This window comes from Theobroma cacao, chromosome 5 (assembly GCF_053813885.1).
Source record: "Theobroma cacao isolate CCN51 chromosome 5, ASM5381388v1, whole genome shotgun sequence".
In the NCBI taxonomy this organism is placed as follows: Eukaryota; Viridiplantae; Streptophyta; class Magnoliopsida; order Malvales; family Malvaceae; genus Theobroma; species Theobroma cacao.
This window is the reverse complement of record NC_142643.1, coordinates 44,742,912-44,759,520: the sequence shown is the minus strand read 5'-3', so window position 1 is coordinate 44,759,520 and position 16,609 is coordinate 44,742,912. Positions and strand designations below refer to the sequence as shown.

The window sequence follows — 16,609 nt, the reverse complement described above, 5'->3', positions numbered from 1 at the left end:
GGTTTATTATGAATTGCAGTACTGAAAGTCGGTTACGCATATAGGAAACTACTTTAAGTTAGGAGCATTATTGGACTGATTTCACCTGCTTTTGAACAACCATGCCTTGGAATTTGCAATGTACAGTACATGCATAGACAACACAATGCCCTCCATTTTCGTTTAAAGGTGTGCTTCTCTGGGTTTCAAAATATTCATCAATGCTAACACTGAATGAATAACATTCGAACTTCGACAGCTACCAGAGGCAACTTTTCATTCTAGTGCATTTTTCTCTTAACAGAGCTCATGATCAATTGAAAGACAAAATCTGATATGGAAATGCTTTTCTCCAGTGCAGCAGTCACGATAAACAGCCGAGAACCCTTTAACCAAACCTCAGTCAATCATTCAGTAATATGCTAATGATGTCTCGATCACCTTGCTTAAGTGCTACGAATCTACCAACATAGGTTCATACCAGCTAACAGATTATGCTACCATATAACGAAACTTGGATTTCCTTGAAATGTTCCTCCTAATCTCAAAATGTGCCTTCTAATTTCTAGTATCATTATGAGATCATCAAGCTCCAAGTAATACTCCATAAATTAAACAGAAGATAATGCAGTTATACATTTTTCATTTCAGGCACGTTTATGACACATTTAGATATTCTGTATGAACACCAGATACTGCTAACAGAAAGGATTATATCTGTAGTTGAATCATTTTATGTATTACATGCTAAATATATAACAAAAAGTGAACTGCCTCCTGCCAACAATGGAGCAGAGTATTACAATAAGTTCATTAGCTCAAATCGAAGCCATCATTTGGCCAACAGAATGCAATGCACAAATCTAGCTACAGGGCATTAAATTGAAGCCCATATGTTTCTGAACTTCAAGCAACATTATTATAGTTGTAGATGGAACTCAATTAATCTCCATTGGCAATCAAGATTAATATATCTACCATCACTCACCTCCTATTCTTTTCACTCCCAATCTTCATCACTCAATTGATTGTCAGTTTCTTCTTTCGGTGGCCTAACCACCAAAACCACAGTTCCTAGACTCTCCTTCACCCCCGTTTCCTTCAGTGCTGATCCCCTATCAACCTTCAGCTCACCACTATCAACTGTCACCAAATAAAACCCATCATCAAACTCCACCTCCTTCCTACTCCTATCAGCAACTACCAAAATAGGCTCTTCCTTATACCACCTATTTGCCTTCCAGGGTAAACCTCTCGCATCCCCAAATGCCACCACAACTCCCCCATTACTCAACCCCACAACCGGTTCCCAACCTGGCAAAACCACCCACCTGTTCCACCCTTTCTCAGCCTCCACTACACCGAAATCCCCTTTACTTCTACACTCCAAAGGTGCCTGCAAAATCTCTCTATCCTTCTCCTCCGCCTTACAAACCGGCAAAACCACCACGCTACTAGCCTCAGCAACTTCACCAATCTTCAACCTAACTACAGGAACCCGAACCCCATAATCCAAATCCTCTTCTTTCTCTTCTTTTCCATCTTCCCCACATTCTAACTCTTCTAACAGCTCTTTTTTAGCACTCTCAGACTCAGCCACTTTCAATGCTTGCCTTAAAGCAGAAGTTCTTTGTTCAGAAGGATTCTTATGTTCCCTACTTTGCCTATAGTACATAAATGACAAGCAATCCCCCGGAAGCTGATAGTCAAAACTTTTCCAACCTTTATCTGTTTTCCTTCTTGCGAAATCCTTCATTGCTCTAGCTAAATCTTGAGCCCCCTTAGGATCCAACCCATGTTCAAGTATGAAACGAGCAGCTTCAGCTCTTTGCTTAGCACTCAAAAGCCTTATTTCATAAAGCAACTCAGAACCACCAGTATCAAAAAAAGATACAACATTTTCATCAGTTTTGGATTGAATAAGTGATTCTCTTACCTGGGCAGCTACTATCAGTCTATTTTGCTCAACCCCAGAAATCCCAGTCGTTTCTTCTACAGAAGGAGGCGAAAAACCTTCTTGGTAAAGTGAAGGAATGAGGGGGGCATATTCAAACCAAAGTCCACCGCGGTTGGCTAAGACTTCAAGGCGAGCTGCGACGTCAAGGGAACGGAATTGGGAAGGGAGAGGAGATGGGGGTGGCCTAAAAGGTTGGTAAAGTTGTTGCTGTTGAGGTTGGGGGTTGGAGGGGATAAGAGTAGCTGAGATGGGTTTTAGGAGGGTTTTTGAAAGCGGGAAAGAAGGGTGAAAGGAAAAAAGAGATGGGTTTTGGTTTAAGAATGAAGAAAAGACCAAATTTTTGGGATTGGTAATGGGTTTCAGAGAGGTTGATGAAAGCATGGTGAAGAAAAAAATAGATAGACAGAAGATTAGCAGGAAGGAGGGAGAAGGCAAACCGGGGAGAGCTTTCCAAGGTTGCCTTATCTGACAACTGAAATGTATGGGTTCTCTTTGGGCTTTGTTCAAGAAAGAAAGGAGTCCAACCAAAACTGTTGTGATAGTACACGGGCCCATGGGAGAATACTAAGGGTGGTTTAGGCCAAATTCTAATAGCCCGTTGGGCTGATTGCATAAGTCTGAATTCAGTGAGCCCAGAATTTTTATATGGAAAAATATCACCACGAGTTTTTAAATTATACAAACAAAATTTAAATATATCGACACATGATCATTTAGTATTAATATAATCGCTTAAGTTTAGCACCTGTCAATTGTCTAAACCAACTTACTTTGTAAATGTTAAAAGCTTCACATAATATAATAAACACAACTTAAAGTAGCTTTTAACCTCCTCAAATTTACAAAATAAGCAATAATTAATGATTCTAGAAAGGTGAGAATTCCAAATTAGTTCCTTAGTCTTACCATTAAAGAATTCTTAACTTCTCCAAAGCTGCAAGACTTTTGTGAGTAAATTCCTCGTCAACTTGGAATTACCTAAACTTTGATTAATAGATGGTAATTGTTACTTTGTTGAATATAAACCAGTTTTCCATGGCTTGGGTGAAGGGTTAATTGCACCCCTTGTTGGATTAAAAGAATGTTGGTAAATCATGCATAATCAAATGCTGAAATCTTGCTTTAGACTGCCTTTCAAAAAAAAAAAAAAACTGGCTTTAGACTTGTGACACTTTCTTGTCGTTTTTTATGGGACTTTACACTGACTGACTTGGTGGACTCCACTTTTCTTTGCCTTTTTTAATCTTGTGATAAAACCAAGTGGGAAATCGAAGACCAATAAAGCAGGGCTAAACCGTCTTTGACTTTGGCATCTTTATGAATATTTTATTTCTTTGATATTATTTTCAATAAATAATTTTATGTTTGAAATTTAGCAAAGCACCAATATTGAGTGAGCTATGACATATTTTTCCACTCCTGCAGTGCTCGAAAGGATCTCAATGGACACTACCAACTTTTTGTTCAACTTTGTACGCGTTATTTGTCGACTATGGGAGCTGGAAATCCTAGTTTTCGAGAGTTCCTAGGGCTTAGTGTGGATAAACAATAGTAGTTTAAGCTAGCAATATAAATTGGCCAATATCAACATGCAGTTTTAACTTATATGAATGCAAACATGAGAGCCGTTACAATTTTTATCATTGGGTTTCTTACTCTTGCAGCCACTGGCATTACCTTCTGTGATGGAAAGTCCAGTGTGCTTTGTATTGAGAGCGAGAGACAAGCCCTTTTAAAGTTCAAGCAAGATATCATTGATCGTTCAAACAGGCTATCTGCTTGGGCTGATGGTGGGGATTGTTGCAACTGGGTTGGAGTTTCCTGCGACAACTTGACAGGTCATGTCTACAAGTTGGACTTGAGGCCTTCTTCAATTTCTGATTATGCATCAGATGCTGAAATCGGAGTTTATTGGCGCTCACTGCTGAGAGGAAGAATAAATCCTTCTTTGCTCTTGTTGAAGCATCTAAGTCACCTAGACCTAAGTCTAAACAACTTTGGTGGCCTGCAGATTCCACAATTTCTTGGTTCAATGGAGAGTTTAACATATCTTGACCTCTCTAAAGCAGGATTTGGAGGAGCTCTTCCTCACCAACTCGGAAATCTCTCAAAGCTGCAGCATCTTAATCTTGGAGTTACTAATTTTCGTTACCCGTTGGTTGAAGCTAGGAATCTTCAATGGCTTTCCGGTCTTTCTTCCTTGCAGTATCTTGATTTGAGTGGAGTGGACCTTAGCAAAGCAACTGATTGGCTGCAGGTAACCAACAAACTTCCTTCTTTGGTAGAGTTACATTTGTCAGCTTGCTTTCTTGATAACGATCCTTCACCAATCACTGTTAATTATACATCTCTTTCCACACTTGATCTTTCTAACAACTACATATTTCCTTCTGTACCTATGTGGATTTTCAGTCTTGGTAGTCTTGTTTCCCTTGATCTGAGTGTAAATTCTTTCGAAGGTCTTATTCCCAATAGCTTTCAAAACATGTCATCTCTCAAATTTCTTGATCTTTCCATAAACTCGTTCAATTCATCGATACCTGGTTGGTTGTTTAGTTTGAACCATCTTGAATTTCTCAGTCTTAGAGGTAACCTTCTGCAAGGCAAAATCCCGACTGCCATTGGAAACCTGAGTTCCATCATTAGCCTTGATTTGGCAGGAAATCAGCTTGAAGGAATACTACCGACTTCTGTGGAAAATCTTTTCAATTTGAGGCAACTTGATCTGTCTGATAACAAAATTGATCAGGAAACATCAGAAGTTTTGCAGAGCTTGTCTAGATGCTGTTCAGATGACTTGAGGTCACTGAATATGGCAAATAACAATCTCACAGGCCATTTATCTGATGAACTTGGACAATTTAAAAGTCTATCTAACCTGTTTCTGTCTCAAAATTCCATTTCTGGTCTCATTCCAGCCTCCTTAGGAAACCTATCATCTTTAAAATATATTGATATTTCAGACAATCAATTAGATGGCAGCCTTCCTCAAAGTCTTGGACAACTCATGAGCTTGGAATACTTAAACATTGCTTATAATCTGTTGGAAGGTGTTGTATCAGAAGTTGTCTTTTCTAATCTCACTAGACTGAGAGTTTTTAAGGCAACTCAAAACAAGTTGAAATTTGAAGCAAAGTCAAGCTGGGCTCCTCCTTTTCAATGTCAAACTATTGAAATGGGTTACTGGTTTCTTGGCCCAAAATTTCCAACGTGGCTTCAATTTCAAACGGACTTGTCTACTTTAGACATATCCAGTGCAGGAATTTCAGATGTTGTCCCCTCTTGGTTTTGGAACTTTACTCCTAAACTGGTGTCCCTGAATATTTCTCATAACCAGCTTGAAGGGGAGATCCCATTTTTGTCAGTGCATAAACTGGTTGATTTGAGATCCAACCGGTTCACAGGCCCTTTGCCACGCGTGCTCCCTGATGTGGCAACCTTGTTTTTCTCTAACAATTCTTTTTCAGGATCCCTGTCACATTTTTTATGTGATTACGAATTAGGTGAACCAAAATTGTTTCTCCTTCAACTCGAGACAAATCTTCTATCGGGAGATATTCCAGATTGTTGGGAGAAGTGGCGAGGCATCCAAGTCTTAAATATGGGAAACAATAACCTGACTGGGAAGATTCCAGACTCTTTGGGATCCTTGGGTTTTATGTTTCTAAATCTTCGGAATAATAAGCTGTCCGGAGAGCTACCATTGTCCTTGCAAAATAATACTCGCTTGTTTATGCTTGATGTTGGTGAAAATCAATTCAGTGGAAGCATTCCAAAATGGATGGGTGAAAGTCTCTCAAATCTTGTGATTCTAAGTCTGCGTTCAAACTCTTTTGCTGGCCATATCCCTGAGGAGCTTTGTCAGCTCAGTTCTCTTCAAATCTTAGACCTTGGGGATAACAAAATCTCGGGAGCCATACCAAAATGCTTTAAGGACTTCACTGCCATGGCCACAAAACCAAATAACACTGATGCAGTCATTGACTTCTTCGTTGAGGGGGAGTTCATAAGGAGTGAGTTGTTGGTGATGAAAGGAAGAGTGAACGAATACAGCACCACACTATCCCTTGTTACCACCATGGACCTGTCAAACAACAATCTAGTCGGAGAGATCCCCAAAGAACTAGCAAGTCTTGCGGGGCTGCAGTTTTTGAATTTATCAAGAAATTCCTTCACAGGAAGGATACCTGACCACATTGGCAACATGAGGTTATTAGAATCTCTTGATTTTTCCAAGAACCATCTGCAGGGTTCAATCCCTGCAAGCTTCTCCAATTTGAATTTCTTGAGTCACTTGAACTTGTCTTACAACAATTTGAGAGGAAGAATACCAACAAGCACCCAACTCCAAAGTTTTGACAGGTTCTCATACATCGGCAACCAACTTTGCGGACCCCCTGTCACTGAAAACTGCAGCGGAAAAATTGAAACACCTACGAATGTTACAAATGAAGGTGGTCATGAAGAAGATGAGGGGTGGTTTGAAAAGTATGGGATTTATGTAACTGTTGTGCTCGGATATGTGGTGGGGTTTTGGGGCGTGGTAGCTCCTTTGTATTTCATCAAGTCTTGGGGATTGGCTTACTATGAAAAGGTGGACGCCATTGGCCGTAAGCTTTCCAATCTATGGGGTAGACTGGTACCTAATTGCACTTAATTGATAGTGTTGAGGAACCAGGGACACTGTGCTTTAGGCCCCATTTTCCAAGAACTTTCTCCAGTGCTCAAGAGTCCAGTGGGTCCATAGACAGCATGGGAGCCAGCCCAACAGCAAAACTTTTTTAGCTTCTTCGTTGTGTAAAGCAGTTTTATTATTTATGTTTTCGTCATTAACTTTTATTATTAGATGAAAGTATTTAAATAAGTTTTCTTATATTTTTTCTTCAGTTTTGTAATACAAATTTAAATAAAACTTGGGCTATATATCGAGATTTTGAGTTTATTCCATTGTGGGTTATTACATTTAAAAATAATATATGTATTAGGCTTTTTGATTCGTACTTTTTATGGTTAAATTTTGTTTTATCAATAAAAATCTAAATAGAAAAAACACATACACCGAAATATATATATATATATATATATATATATATATTTCAAGGTTTGCAAACTTTCTGCTAATTAAACAATCTGTTCGTGCTATTTAATTCATTTAAAATAAAAACTAATAAAAGTAAAAAGTAAATAAAACTTTAAAAAATAGAACAAAGAAACTAAAATCACTATCATATTGATGAAAAAAAAATTAGGAATGACAAACTCTTATAATGTCGACTGACAATATAGTTTCACTATGAACCTATAAAAAATATAAAATTAAATATTAACGCACTAAAATCTTTCCTTATAAAAAATTTATATATTAATCAAGTAAGGGAAATCAAGAATCATGGATAAATCAATAAATAACCATAAATTAAGTATAAAAATTACAAAAATTATTTAAAAATATGTTATTGTCATCTATTACCAATATATATAGAAGTACCAAACCTATACATTGAGCAAAAACTACATTATTTTATCACATCTCAAACAAAATTCCAAATAAAAGTGATTTAACTTTCTTTTTTTTCCTGAAAGTTTATTTCAAATCATTAATTTATAAAATATAAAATGATTAAATATAGTGGTTAGTAGAAAGTTAAAAATATAGCTTAGATCCAATAAAACAGAAAGCAATGAATCATTATGGCCCTACTTTTGTTATTATTATTTACATTGCAATCGTGCCACTTTTATTGTTTTTTAAATAACAATCATTTCTTGATAGACAAATACATTATTTCAATTCACAATATATATAATATTGTTTACATATTAATCAAATTCATAACAGTTAGATATTGTTGTACCGGGTAGAGACCATGTTTGAATGATTTCCATGTTAAATTTCAGTTTCTAGTAACCCTAATTAGCATGGAGATAACCAGATTTCTTGCGTCATAAATTTCAGAATTGAATCATTGCTTCATAAATTGTTTAAGTTGCATACTATTGCCTCCCAATTTTTTTCTCTGGGTGCTTATGCATGGGGGGATGAATCAGAATTGAACTCTATGCTTTTCATTCATCTTTGGTTGAAGAGCAAAAATTTTCTATTTACAAAACCCTTTTTGGGGTTCCATCTGCCGAATCAAATTTTGACAACGATGCCAGCTTGCAAGGTGTATTTGTATATATATACAAAGCAAGAATCCATCCCCTCACATGAAATCAATGTGCCAAATGTTAAAACTAATTATTTTTATTTAAGGCTATTTGTATGATAAGAAAAGTCCTTTTTATGTAAAATTTAGATTCATGCACATTTCAAAAGATTTAAAAAGAGACATGGCCCCTTATCCAATTTCCTTTTGTAATTTTTTTGCTGATCCATTTCTTTTTTCTGTTCCTAATGATTTAGTTAAAGTTGAGATGTTCGTACACTCTAGATTTCCTCCCCACATGTTTTTGATTAAGATATAATTAATTGAAAATGCTTATAGATTTTCTAGTCAAAAAAAGGTGGAGAGGCTGCATTATTTTTTTTTCTTCTGGAAATGTTAAATCATATACTCTAACTCACCACTGTCTATGTTAAAAGGTTATTGTGGCCCTAGTGCAATTTAAGTTTATCTATCATACTAATTGACAAAGCAGATAACCTAAAGTATCCATGTCCTGATTTTGATGTTAATGTATTTAGATAGTAATAATATACATTTTTTTAATATAATCTAAAATCTTGATTTTTTTTCTACAAATTTGAATTCCAGTCCTCAAGAAAAAATATATATAAAAAAAGAAATTCTTCTTTTTGTGCCCTAAGTATTTAATTAATAATATCTCGAATAAGAGATCAGATAATATGAAGGAAAAATTAAATATCAAATGAATAAGTAAATAGTAGGTTTTAAAAGTACAGGCTGAAATGGCATTGGCAAGAAGAAAATCTCCTTGCAAGGAGCTCTTTTGGATATTGTGTAAATCCAAGACAGCCACTAGTGCAATATAAAAGTTAAATTTTTTTATAACTTCCTTTAGAAGCAAAAGTTACAATCATGTATCAAATATCAATCATAAGGCATAAAATTATATATAGTTTAATGACCATGTTTAAACTATCAATACTTGATCGAAATAACATTAGAGACTAATTAAGAAGTGGTAAATCATCAAATTAAGGCTCTAAGACTATGCTTATACAGAGTGTGAACTTGGAAACATTTAAAAAGGTAGAACTTGAGTGAAGAGGTAAAACCAACATAGAAATATCACATAGATAATTATGCTCACTGACTTTCATATTATTTTGTCCATTTATCTAGAGATTCATTAATAAAAAAAGATTTTATATAACAATTACTTCACATAAAAATAATTTAAAAGCAATTAACTATTTACTTCATATTATGATCATTAAACATCACATTACGTATAATAAAAATAATTTTTTTCTGAATAATCAAAAATAATAATAATAAAAATCATATTATATGATATAATCGGTCAGTGGATTATCACATAGATAATTATGATCATAATTAATAAAAATCGTATTATATGGTATAATCGGTTTTGCGGCACGATGGGTCCTGGTTTTCGTGTTTTTATACGGTTGCTGTCCAGAGCACCAGATCACAACAGGGAAGTGCGTTTTAATGCCCAAGTGAATAGTTCCTTTGCAATTAAAGTCATTCGTTAAAAAGCTTTCATGTCTCTTCAAAATTAAAAGAGTTCTACATCTAATGTGAAAATGTTGATATAAGATAATGAATGGTCAGAATAATCTGACTAGAATTTTTCTTCTTTAAATATGCTGAAAATATAATCAGCTTTAGATCTGCCCCTACCGTGAAATCTTTGAATAGCCATGGGCCGTGGTCGTGGGGCTCATTCAAATATATTGGGTGGACTTGACTTGCTTTTTCTCTTTATTCTAATTACATTTTTGAAAAATGCATTCTTTCCCCCTTTGACCATTCAATATCAGTAGTCAAACAGTTAATAAAATGTTAAAATCCTAAAATACCAGTAATCCTTTCCAACACTAACTTTATTTTCTTTTAAATTCTCTCTCTTTACATATTTTCTCTCTTTATTACTTCTTATCAGTATCAATCACCACCTCCGTCTTTACTTTCTTTCTTTTTTTTGGTTAAATGTAAAACCCAATAGCAACAAAATTTAACAAAAGTTTTAAAATAAAATAAAAATCGCTTCTCTAATGAAATGATAAACCCAATAAATTGGAAACATATGAGAGTACATCTAACTTCATAAACAATAGATGATGGATTTAACTTCAACCAAACTCTTGGAGATCAATTTTAAATTTAAAAGCGTTCTAAGGTGAAATTTTGTAAGATTTGAATTTTTATTTTTGGTAAAATATTGTAAATTTATTAAATTTTTTTAGTTGTTGATGTAAATTTAATTTCACTAGATGGTGTCACTTTTCAAAAAAAATAAAATTACTACTTGGTGTTGGTATCTTGATGATAATGACTTTGGGTTGTAGTCATGGTGGTGTGAGGAGATCGAAAGAGGGAGAGATCAAATTGGGAGAGATAGAGGAAGATGGAGAAGAAAAAAAATGAACCATTATAGTTTTCGATACCAATAAGAAGAGAACAAGAGGAAAGGAAAGAATATTGAGAAAACAAAAACAAAAAAAGAGAAACAACTAAAAAAATAATACCTTGTTTAATTAGAATATTATTACTTGTATTATTTTTAAATTTTTGTTTCTTTACTTAAAATTATGATATTTTTTAATTGTTAATAAAATAATTCTAAACAATTTCTTTCTTTCTTTTAATTTTTTTCATTTTTTCATCATTATGTGTCTCTTTTTTTTTTTAAGTTGATAAAAATTGAATAAAAAATAATTTCATTAAATATTATTTAATTAATTAAATTAGATTGTGATATTTTTGTAGTTTTTTATTTTTTTAATTATTTGAGGGTGATTATGACTTTTTCAATAATGTATTTTGAAGTAAGAGAGATCAAAATAATACTTTTGAGGTGTATTGAAGGAAGTTTTTGTATTTTACCCTCTTTTCAATTCTCTTCTTTCTTCCGCACATTTAAGTCTGTGAAATTCGAAAAGTATGGCAAAGAAGATTAATTTCTAAATGAACAGTTACTGGACTTACAGTACACACACCCACTTTTACCATGCAATTAGGATTTAGGAGGAAACTTCTTTAAAAACAAAAATTTTAACAGACTTTACACGCTTTTGTGCAAAATGGAATGTGAAAATTTTCGAATTGCCATGGGCCGTGGCCGAAGGACTTACTCAAATATGTTCGGTGGACTTGACTTGCTTTTTTTGTGAATAAAAGCAAATCTTCCCAATTACGTTTTCCTAAATTTCTTCTTTCCCCCTTTGATCATCCAACATCAATAGTCAAACAGTTAATAAAATGTTAAAAATTCTAAAATACACGTATTCCTTTCCAACACTAACTTTATTGTCTTCTAAATTCTCTCTCTTTACATTTGTACTAAATGGTGCTAATTATAAAAGCTAATTATAGCACATAAGAACGTACGTAATTAATTAATGGTAAGTTATAACTCGATTAATAAGAATAATTTTAAAGCTAATGGTGAAGTTTGTGCTAATTATTTTGTTTGAGAAATATGTAAACTGCATTTGAGTCTTTTATCTTCAATGCTTGTTTTCTCTTACTCTTACTTTGTTTGATTTTCAAAAACTGTAAAAAAGAAAAAGGAAAATAAAAATGAGACATGATCGAGAGAGAAATTAAAATAATATTTCTGAAATGGAGAAACAAATGAGAAGCGAGTTCATTAAATTGTAAATTTCAGTACCACATAACCTATTGATATTAATTTATTTATTTTTTCTTTTCTTAATAATTAAATCGTTATGAAATTTCCCCATAGCGGTAAGCCGAGACCCCGGAATTTAAGCGATAGAATTGGTGGACTTGACTTTCGTTGTCACTTTTCTTTTGTCTTTTACACATTCAAGCTTCTGCAGTTCGAACAGTAGAGTGAAGAAGATCTGTCAACACTGAATTTGGTAAGAAATCTACAAACATATTCGTCCCTCTAACGGTGTGAACAAAGGTAATATCATCAATCCCGCTCCACAAACCGCCAATCTCATTGAATAATAAGCTCCATGGTGAGGACACATCATTCAACACCCATCATCTTGCCACCTCTGAATCCAATTCAATTATTAACTTCTTTTTTACTTTCCAAGCAAATGAAGCAAATAGTAGCAGAGCATATGATCTAATTGTCATAATTTTAGCATAATTATATTATCGGCATTGAATTTTAACTCACCTTCCTGATCCAAATTCTACTCCCTTTAGATTTTAAAAGGACAAAAAACATTCCAAGGTTCATTCCACCAACTCTCATCCTCAATCAACTCATTACTTTTATTGACTCTTACCCAAAACAAAGAACGCTTTTTAATGAGAAAAAGAATCTCCCCCCTCCACTAATCCTATTCTTTGCCTTTAAAAATAAACTCATTCCTTATCAACCACAAATGGATTGCTCGTTGATTGTTTTTCAGTTGTTTGTTGTGTACAACAATTGAATTTGAATAAATAAGCAAGAAATGGTTTTGGATTCAAAAGCACAACACCTAGAGGCCTTTCAGCATTTGAATTGGATCAAAATTTTAAAAAATCCAGACAAGCTTGAGGGATGAGGATTTATATATATCCAAATTAAATAAGAGATTATTAGTCCTGATGTGTATGGGATTTTTAAAGGGTTATGGACCGAGAAGGGATTAAATAAAATTAGTATCCAATATAAAAGTAAAAACCAGACTTTTACACCCCAACAACCATGTGTCAGATCAGCTTTTTCCATTGTTTAGAAAAAAAATGGTACGCTTATCTGAATTTTGATGAATTCTAGAGCTGAAAGGCTTCTAGGAATTTTCCCCTTCAACACATGGTGTTACAATCGACTTAGTGAAGGTTTTTTATTTTTGTGACCCATAATAAATGAATTGTTTAATTTTATTGTAAATTAACTTCTCTAAATTAATATGAGGATTTTAGTGAGTAATATTTATAATATTGGATTAAAATCTAGCATGGCAAGTGTTAAAGAGGTTATTTAAGCTAGTTGGTGGATTTAAAAGTGTAGGAATGTTGCAACCGTATGCTAAGAAATTTCCCCGTAGCCGTCAGCCGTGACCCTGACACTTACTCAATCAATTGGTGGACTTGACTTTCTTTCCTCTCTACTTGTGACATTTCGATTGCTTGACTTTGAAAGTAATCATGACTGTTTTGTGGAAATTCGGGGTCTTGGAAAGTTCCTTGAGCTTGGTGTGGTTGAAAATATTCTTCTTTTAACTTACTTTATATATTCTGTGTTGCTGGCAATGACCAGTATGCAACCATGAGAGCTGTTACAATTTCCTTATTTGCATTTCTTCTTGTCATCGCAGCTGCCGTTATTAGCTTTTGTGAAGGGAAGTCCAATGTGCTTTGCATTGAAACAGAGAGACAAGCCCTTTTGAAGTTCAAGCATGATCTCAGTGATGAATCAAACGGGCTATCTTCTCGGGTTGAAGGTGATCATGAGGATTGCTGTAAATGGTTGTTGTTCTTTGCGATAACTGGACTCTGTTTATGGTAGCTGGCTGCTTCTTCTGCCTTCACGGTTCAAGACTTACCATGGCATTCTAGCTGCAAGATTAAAAAAATAAACCACCTTTCCAAAAAAAAAATAGTTGATTAATTATCATTAATCAAAATATCACTTATCATTTTATACTTATGTGATATTGACGTCGTATTAATGTGAAAAGTGAACAATGTCATATGATAATATCATCATGTGATATTAATGTGTTATATTATAATTTATTATAATATATTAATATATTACAAGACACAGAATAACAAATTACATTTTGAATAAGTTAACCATTTGTCATAATGATTTATTTGACTCAAAATAAAAATATAAAAGTTTATTTTACTTAAAATAAAAATATAAAAATTTAATTTAATAAAATAAAAAATTAAAACTTATTTAAATTTTTCTAAATCTTTTATGAATTTTTTTTTTATATTATACCTATATTTTTCTATTTCCATTTCCATAGACAGTAGAGAAAGCAAATCACTTATAATCAAAAGCCACAGATGTATACATTAATGGCCATTTGACAACTTCTCCTTCAGTTATTGATTATTTAGTTTATGATAATGGATACATATATTTCTTTATTATAGAGTCAGGAATCTTCCTCCCAATATTCAAAAAAAAAAAAAAAAAATCCTCCTTAACAACAATGAAAATCTAGAAGTTCAAAATCAATGGTGACATAATAAGGCTTCTCATTAGCTCACATAAGTGTTACATTTACTTTGAGAAACTTTGAATATATATGTCAATTAGATCTAAAGAAAAAAATAGAAAACATAAAAAACTTCCTCCTTTTCTCCTTCACTTACTTTGTTTGATTTTCACTTAAATTTTCAAAGACTGGCAAAAAAGAAAATAGAGAATAAAAATGAGAAAAATCAAGATAATATCTCTGATATGGAGAAACAAAAGAGAACCGAGTATTAGAGTTTGTAGATTTTAATACCCACATAGTCGACATATTTGTATAAAGTGGTAGAGTAATTAATATATTGGTATGAATTTATTTATTATACTTAATAATTAAATCGTTTTTGTATAGGTTTTGAAAGGAAATTAGGTTGCCAATGGGTTTTTTGTAGTGAAAGCTTTTGTAAATGTGAAGTTGATCTTGTCCATATCAGTTTCTTAGGTCATTAAAGTCTCTTGCCCAGGCTTAAGACTTGTTACAACATTGTTGATAATGGAAGAATAAATTAACACTTTTTTTTTAAGAAAAAAAAATTAAATCGTTATGCTTAGAAAAATAATTTTTGTTTTCTTTTGAAATGTGATGGTCCACACGGCATGTTGACTAAATATAGCCTAACATGCTGTCTAAGAAAGTGAATCAACAATTCATTAATAACTAATTTCATTTCATTGTATAGAGTTTACTTAATTTTGTATAATTAGTGAAGGACAGCTAGATGTGCCGTTCTTAATCCTTCAAGTGTGAAATGCGAACATCCTATCATCCATAATTTTCCTATTCATTTTTCATTTCGTTAAAATATTATTATCTTTTGTTTTTCCATGTACTCTTTCTTTAACTTTAGTAATTATTTAGTCACAAAAGTGTGTTCGATCATGATAGTGTGGTCCATAAGATAAAAATCTACCATGGTAGGCGTTGAAGGGATTATTTAAGCTAGTTGGTGAATATAAAAGTGTGGCATATCTTACAATCATACGCCAGGAAATTTCCCCATAGCCCTGAGCCGTGATCCAGGAACTTACTCAATAGGATTGGTGGACTTCACTTTCTTTTCTGTTCTTTCTTCTCTACTCTTTTGTTTTTTTTTTAAGTTGGTTGAGTAATTAATCTATTGATATTAATTTATTTTTTTCTTAATTATTAAATCATTATGTGTATAAAACAATTTTATTTTCTTTTTAAATGTGATAACTTACAATTCAATAGTAAATCTAAGATTTCTTATGAAAGGTGATTAAATGATAATTATAAAAATAATCATATTATATATATGTATATCAAATTATATATATATATATATAATAATAAAAATATTAAAAATTGAATGGTAGTGACCACTACCCTCTTGATTCCGCCGGCTCTACATGAAATGTTTGACTAAATACATCGTGCCTAAGAAAGTGAGTCAACAATTCCTTTTACGGTCTTTCCACATATCCATTGGTTTTATGCGTAATGCTTTTCCACGTTGATTACCATGATTTCATTATATTAATTATATAGGGTTTGCTTAATTCTATATAATAAAGATAAGGACTGCAAGATCATTGCTATTCTTAGTCTTTCAAGCGTGAGATGCGTGCAATTCCTATCATTCATAAATTTTCTGTTCTCCTTTTTAGACCAAAACTCACTTAAACTTAGCTCAATTAATAAGAATGAACCACATTTGAATTTATATCTTCTATTCAAGTTATAGTTTTCCATATATGTACAAAGATTTTTTTATATACATCTGCTTCCCTTCCAAAACACTTATTATTAATAATACAATTAGCGTAGCTTATGATAAGCATGAGGTAATTTTTTTGCTAGAGTTCAAATAGTACTACTTTCTGTCCTTGATCAAACAACACGTTGAATTTTGATAAACACGAAGAAAGAAAACTAATAAAGAATAACAAGCAAAAAAATTCTTAAATTATCTGACAGTGATAGGAGAAATTTTGTGACTGATTTTTTATCAATATGGTTAAATGTTAAATTCATTATTTGATGAGGTATCTAATTAAATATCAGACTACGTACTCATCAAATTCATAAGTTTAAGCCGATTCGAAATGAATTTGAAGACAAATTTTTAAGTTTGAGTGTGACATGATCCTATCTTATTAAATTATTATAATAATAAATAAATATATTTTTACTTAATTTTAATTTTAATTTGAAATATTAATATTGTATTATTTAATAATAAAATAATAACTAAATAGAAATGCAGGGGCTGACTCTAATTACTTGGCTTTTAAAACGAAGTCCCGTAGACCACTAAGTTAATATTTATCATATGCCAGGAAATTTCCGGATAGCCGTTGGCCGCGGCT

General features: G+C 32.8%; 2 protein-coding genes across 2 annotated transcripts; one reads left to right on the top strand and one right to left on the bottom strand.

Moving 5' to 3' along the window:
• Nucleotides 1-672: 672 nt before the first annotated feature.
• LOC18600111 (rubisco accumulation factor-like protein) lies at nucleotides 673-2,400 on the bottom strand. The gene has a single exon (XM_007030406.3). It carries the CDS (start codon nucleotides 2,315-2,317, stop codon nucleotides 980-982), a length of 1,338 nt encoding a protein of 445 aa, XP_007030468.2. The 5' UTR covers nucleotides 2,318-2,400; the 3' UTR covers nucleotides 673-979.
• Nucleotides 2,401-3,527: 1,127 nt separating this feature from the next.
• Nucleotides 3,528-6,878, top strand: LOC18600110 (receptor-like protein EIX2). Its single transcript, XM_018120581.2, has one exon. It carries the CDS (start codon nucleotides 3,543-3,545, stop codon nucleotides 6,591-6,593), a length of 3,051 nt encoding a protein of 1,016 aa, XP_017976070.2. The 5' UTR covers nucleotides 3,528-3,542; the 3' UTR covers nucleotides 6,594-6,878.
• Nucleotides 6,879-16,609: the final 9,731 nt, after the last annotated feature.

Excerpts from the sequence above, each read along its gene's own strand:
- LOC18600111 (XM_007030406.3), bottom strand. The coding sequence starts at position 2,317 with ATGCTTTCATCAACCTCTCTGAAACCCATTACCAATCCCAAAAATTTG.
- LOC18600110 (XM_018120581.2), top strand. The coding sequence starts at position 3,543 with ATGAATGCAAACATGAGAGCCGTTACAATTTTTATCATTGGGTTTCTT.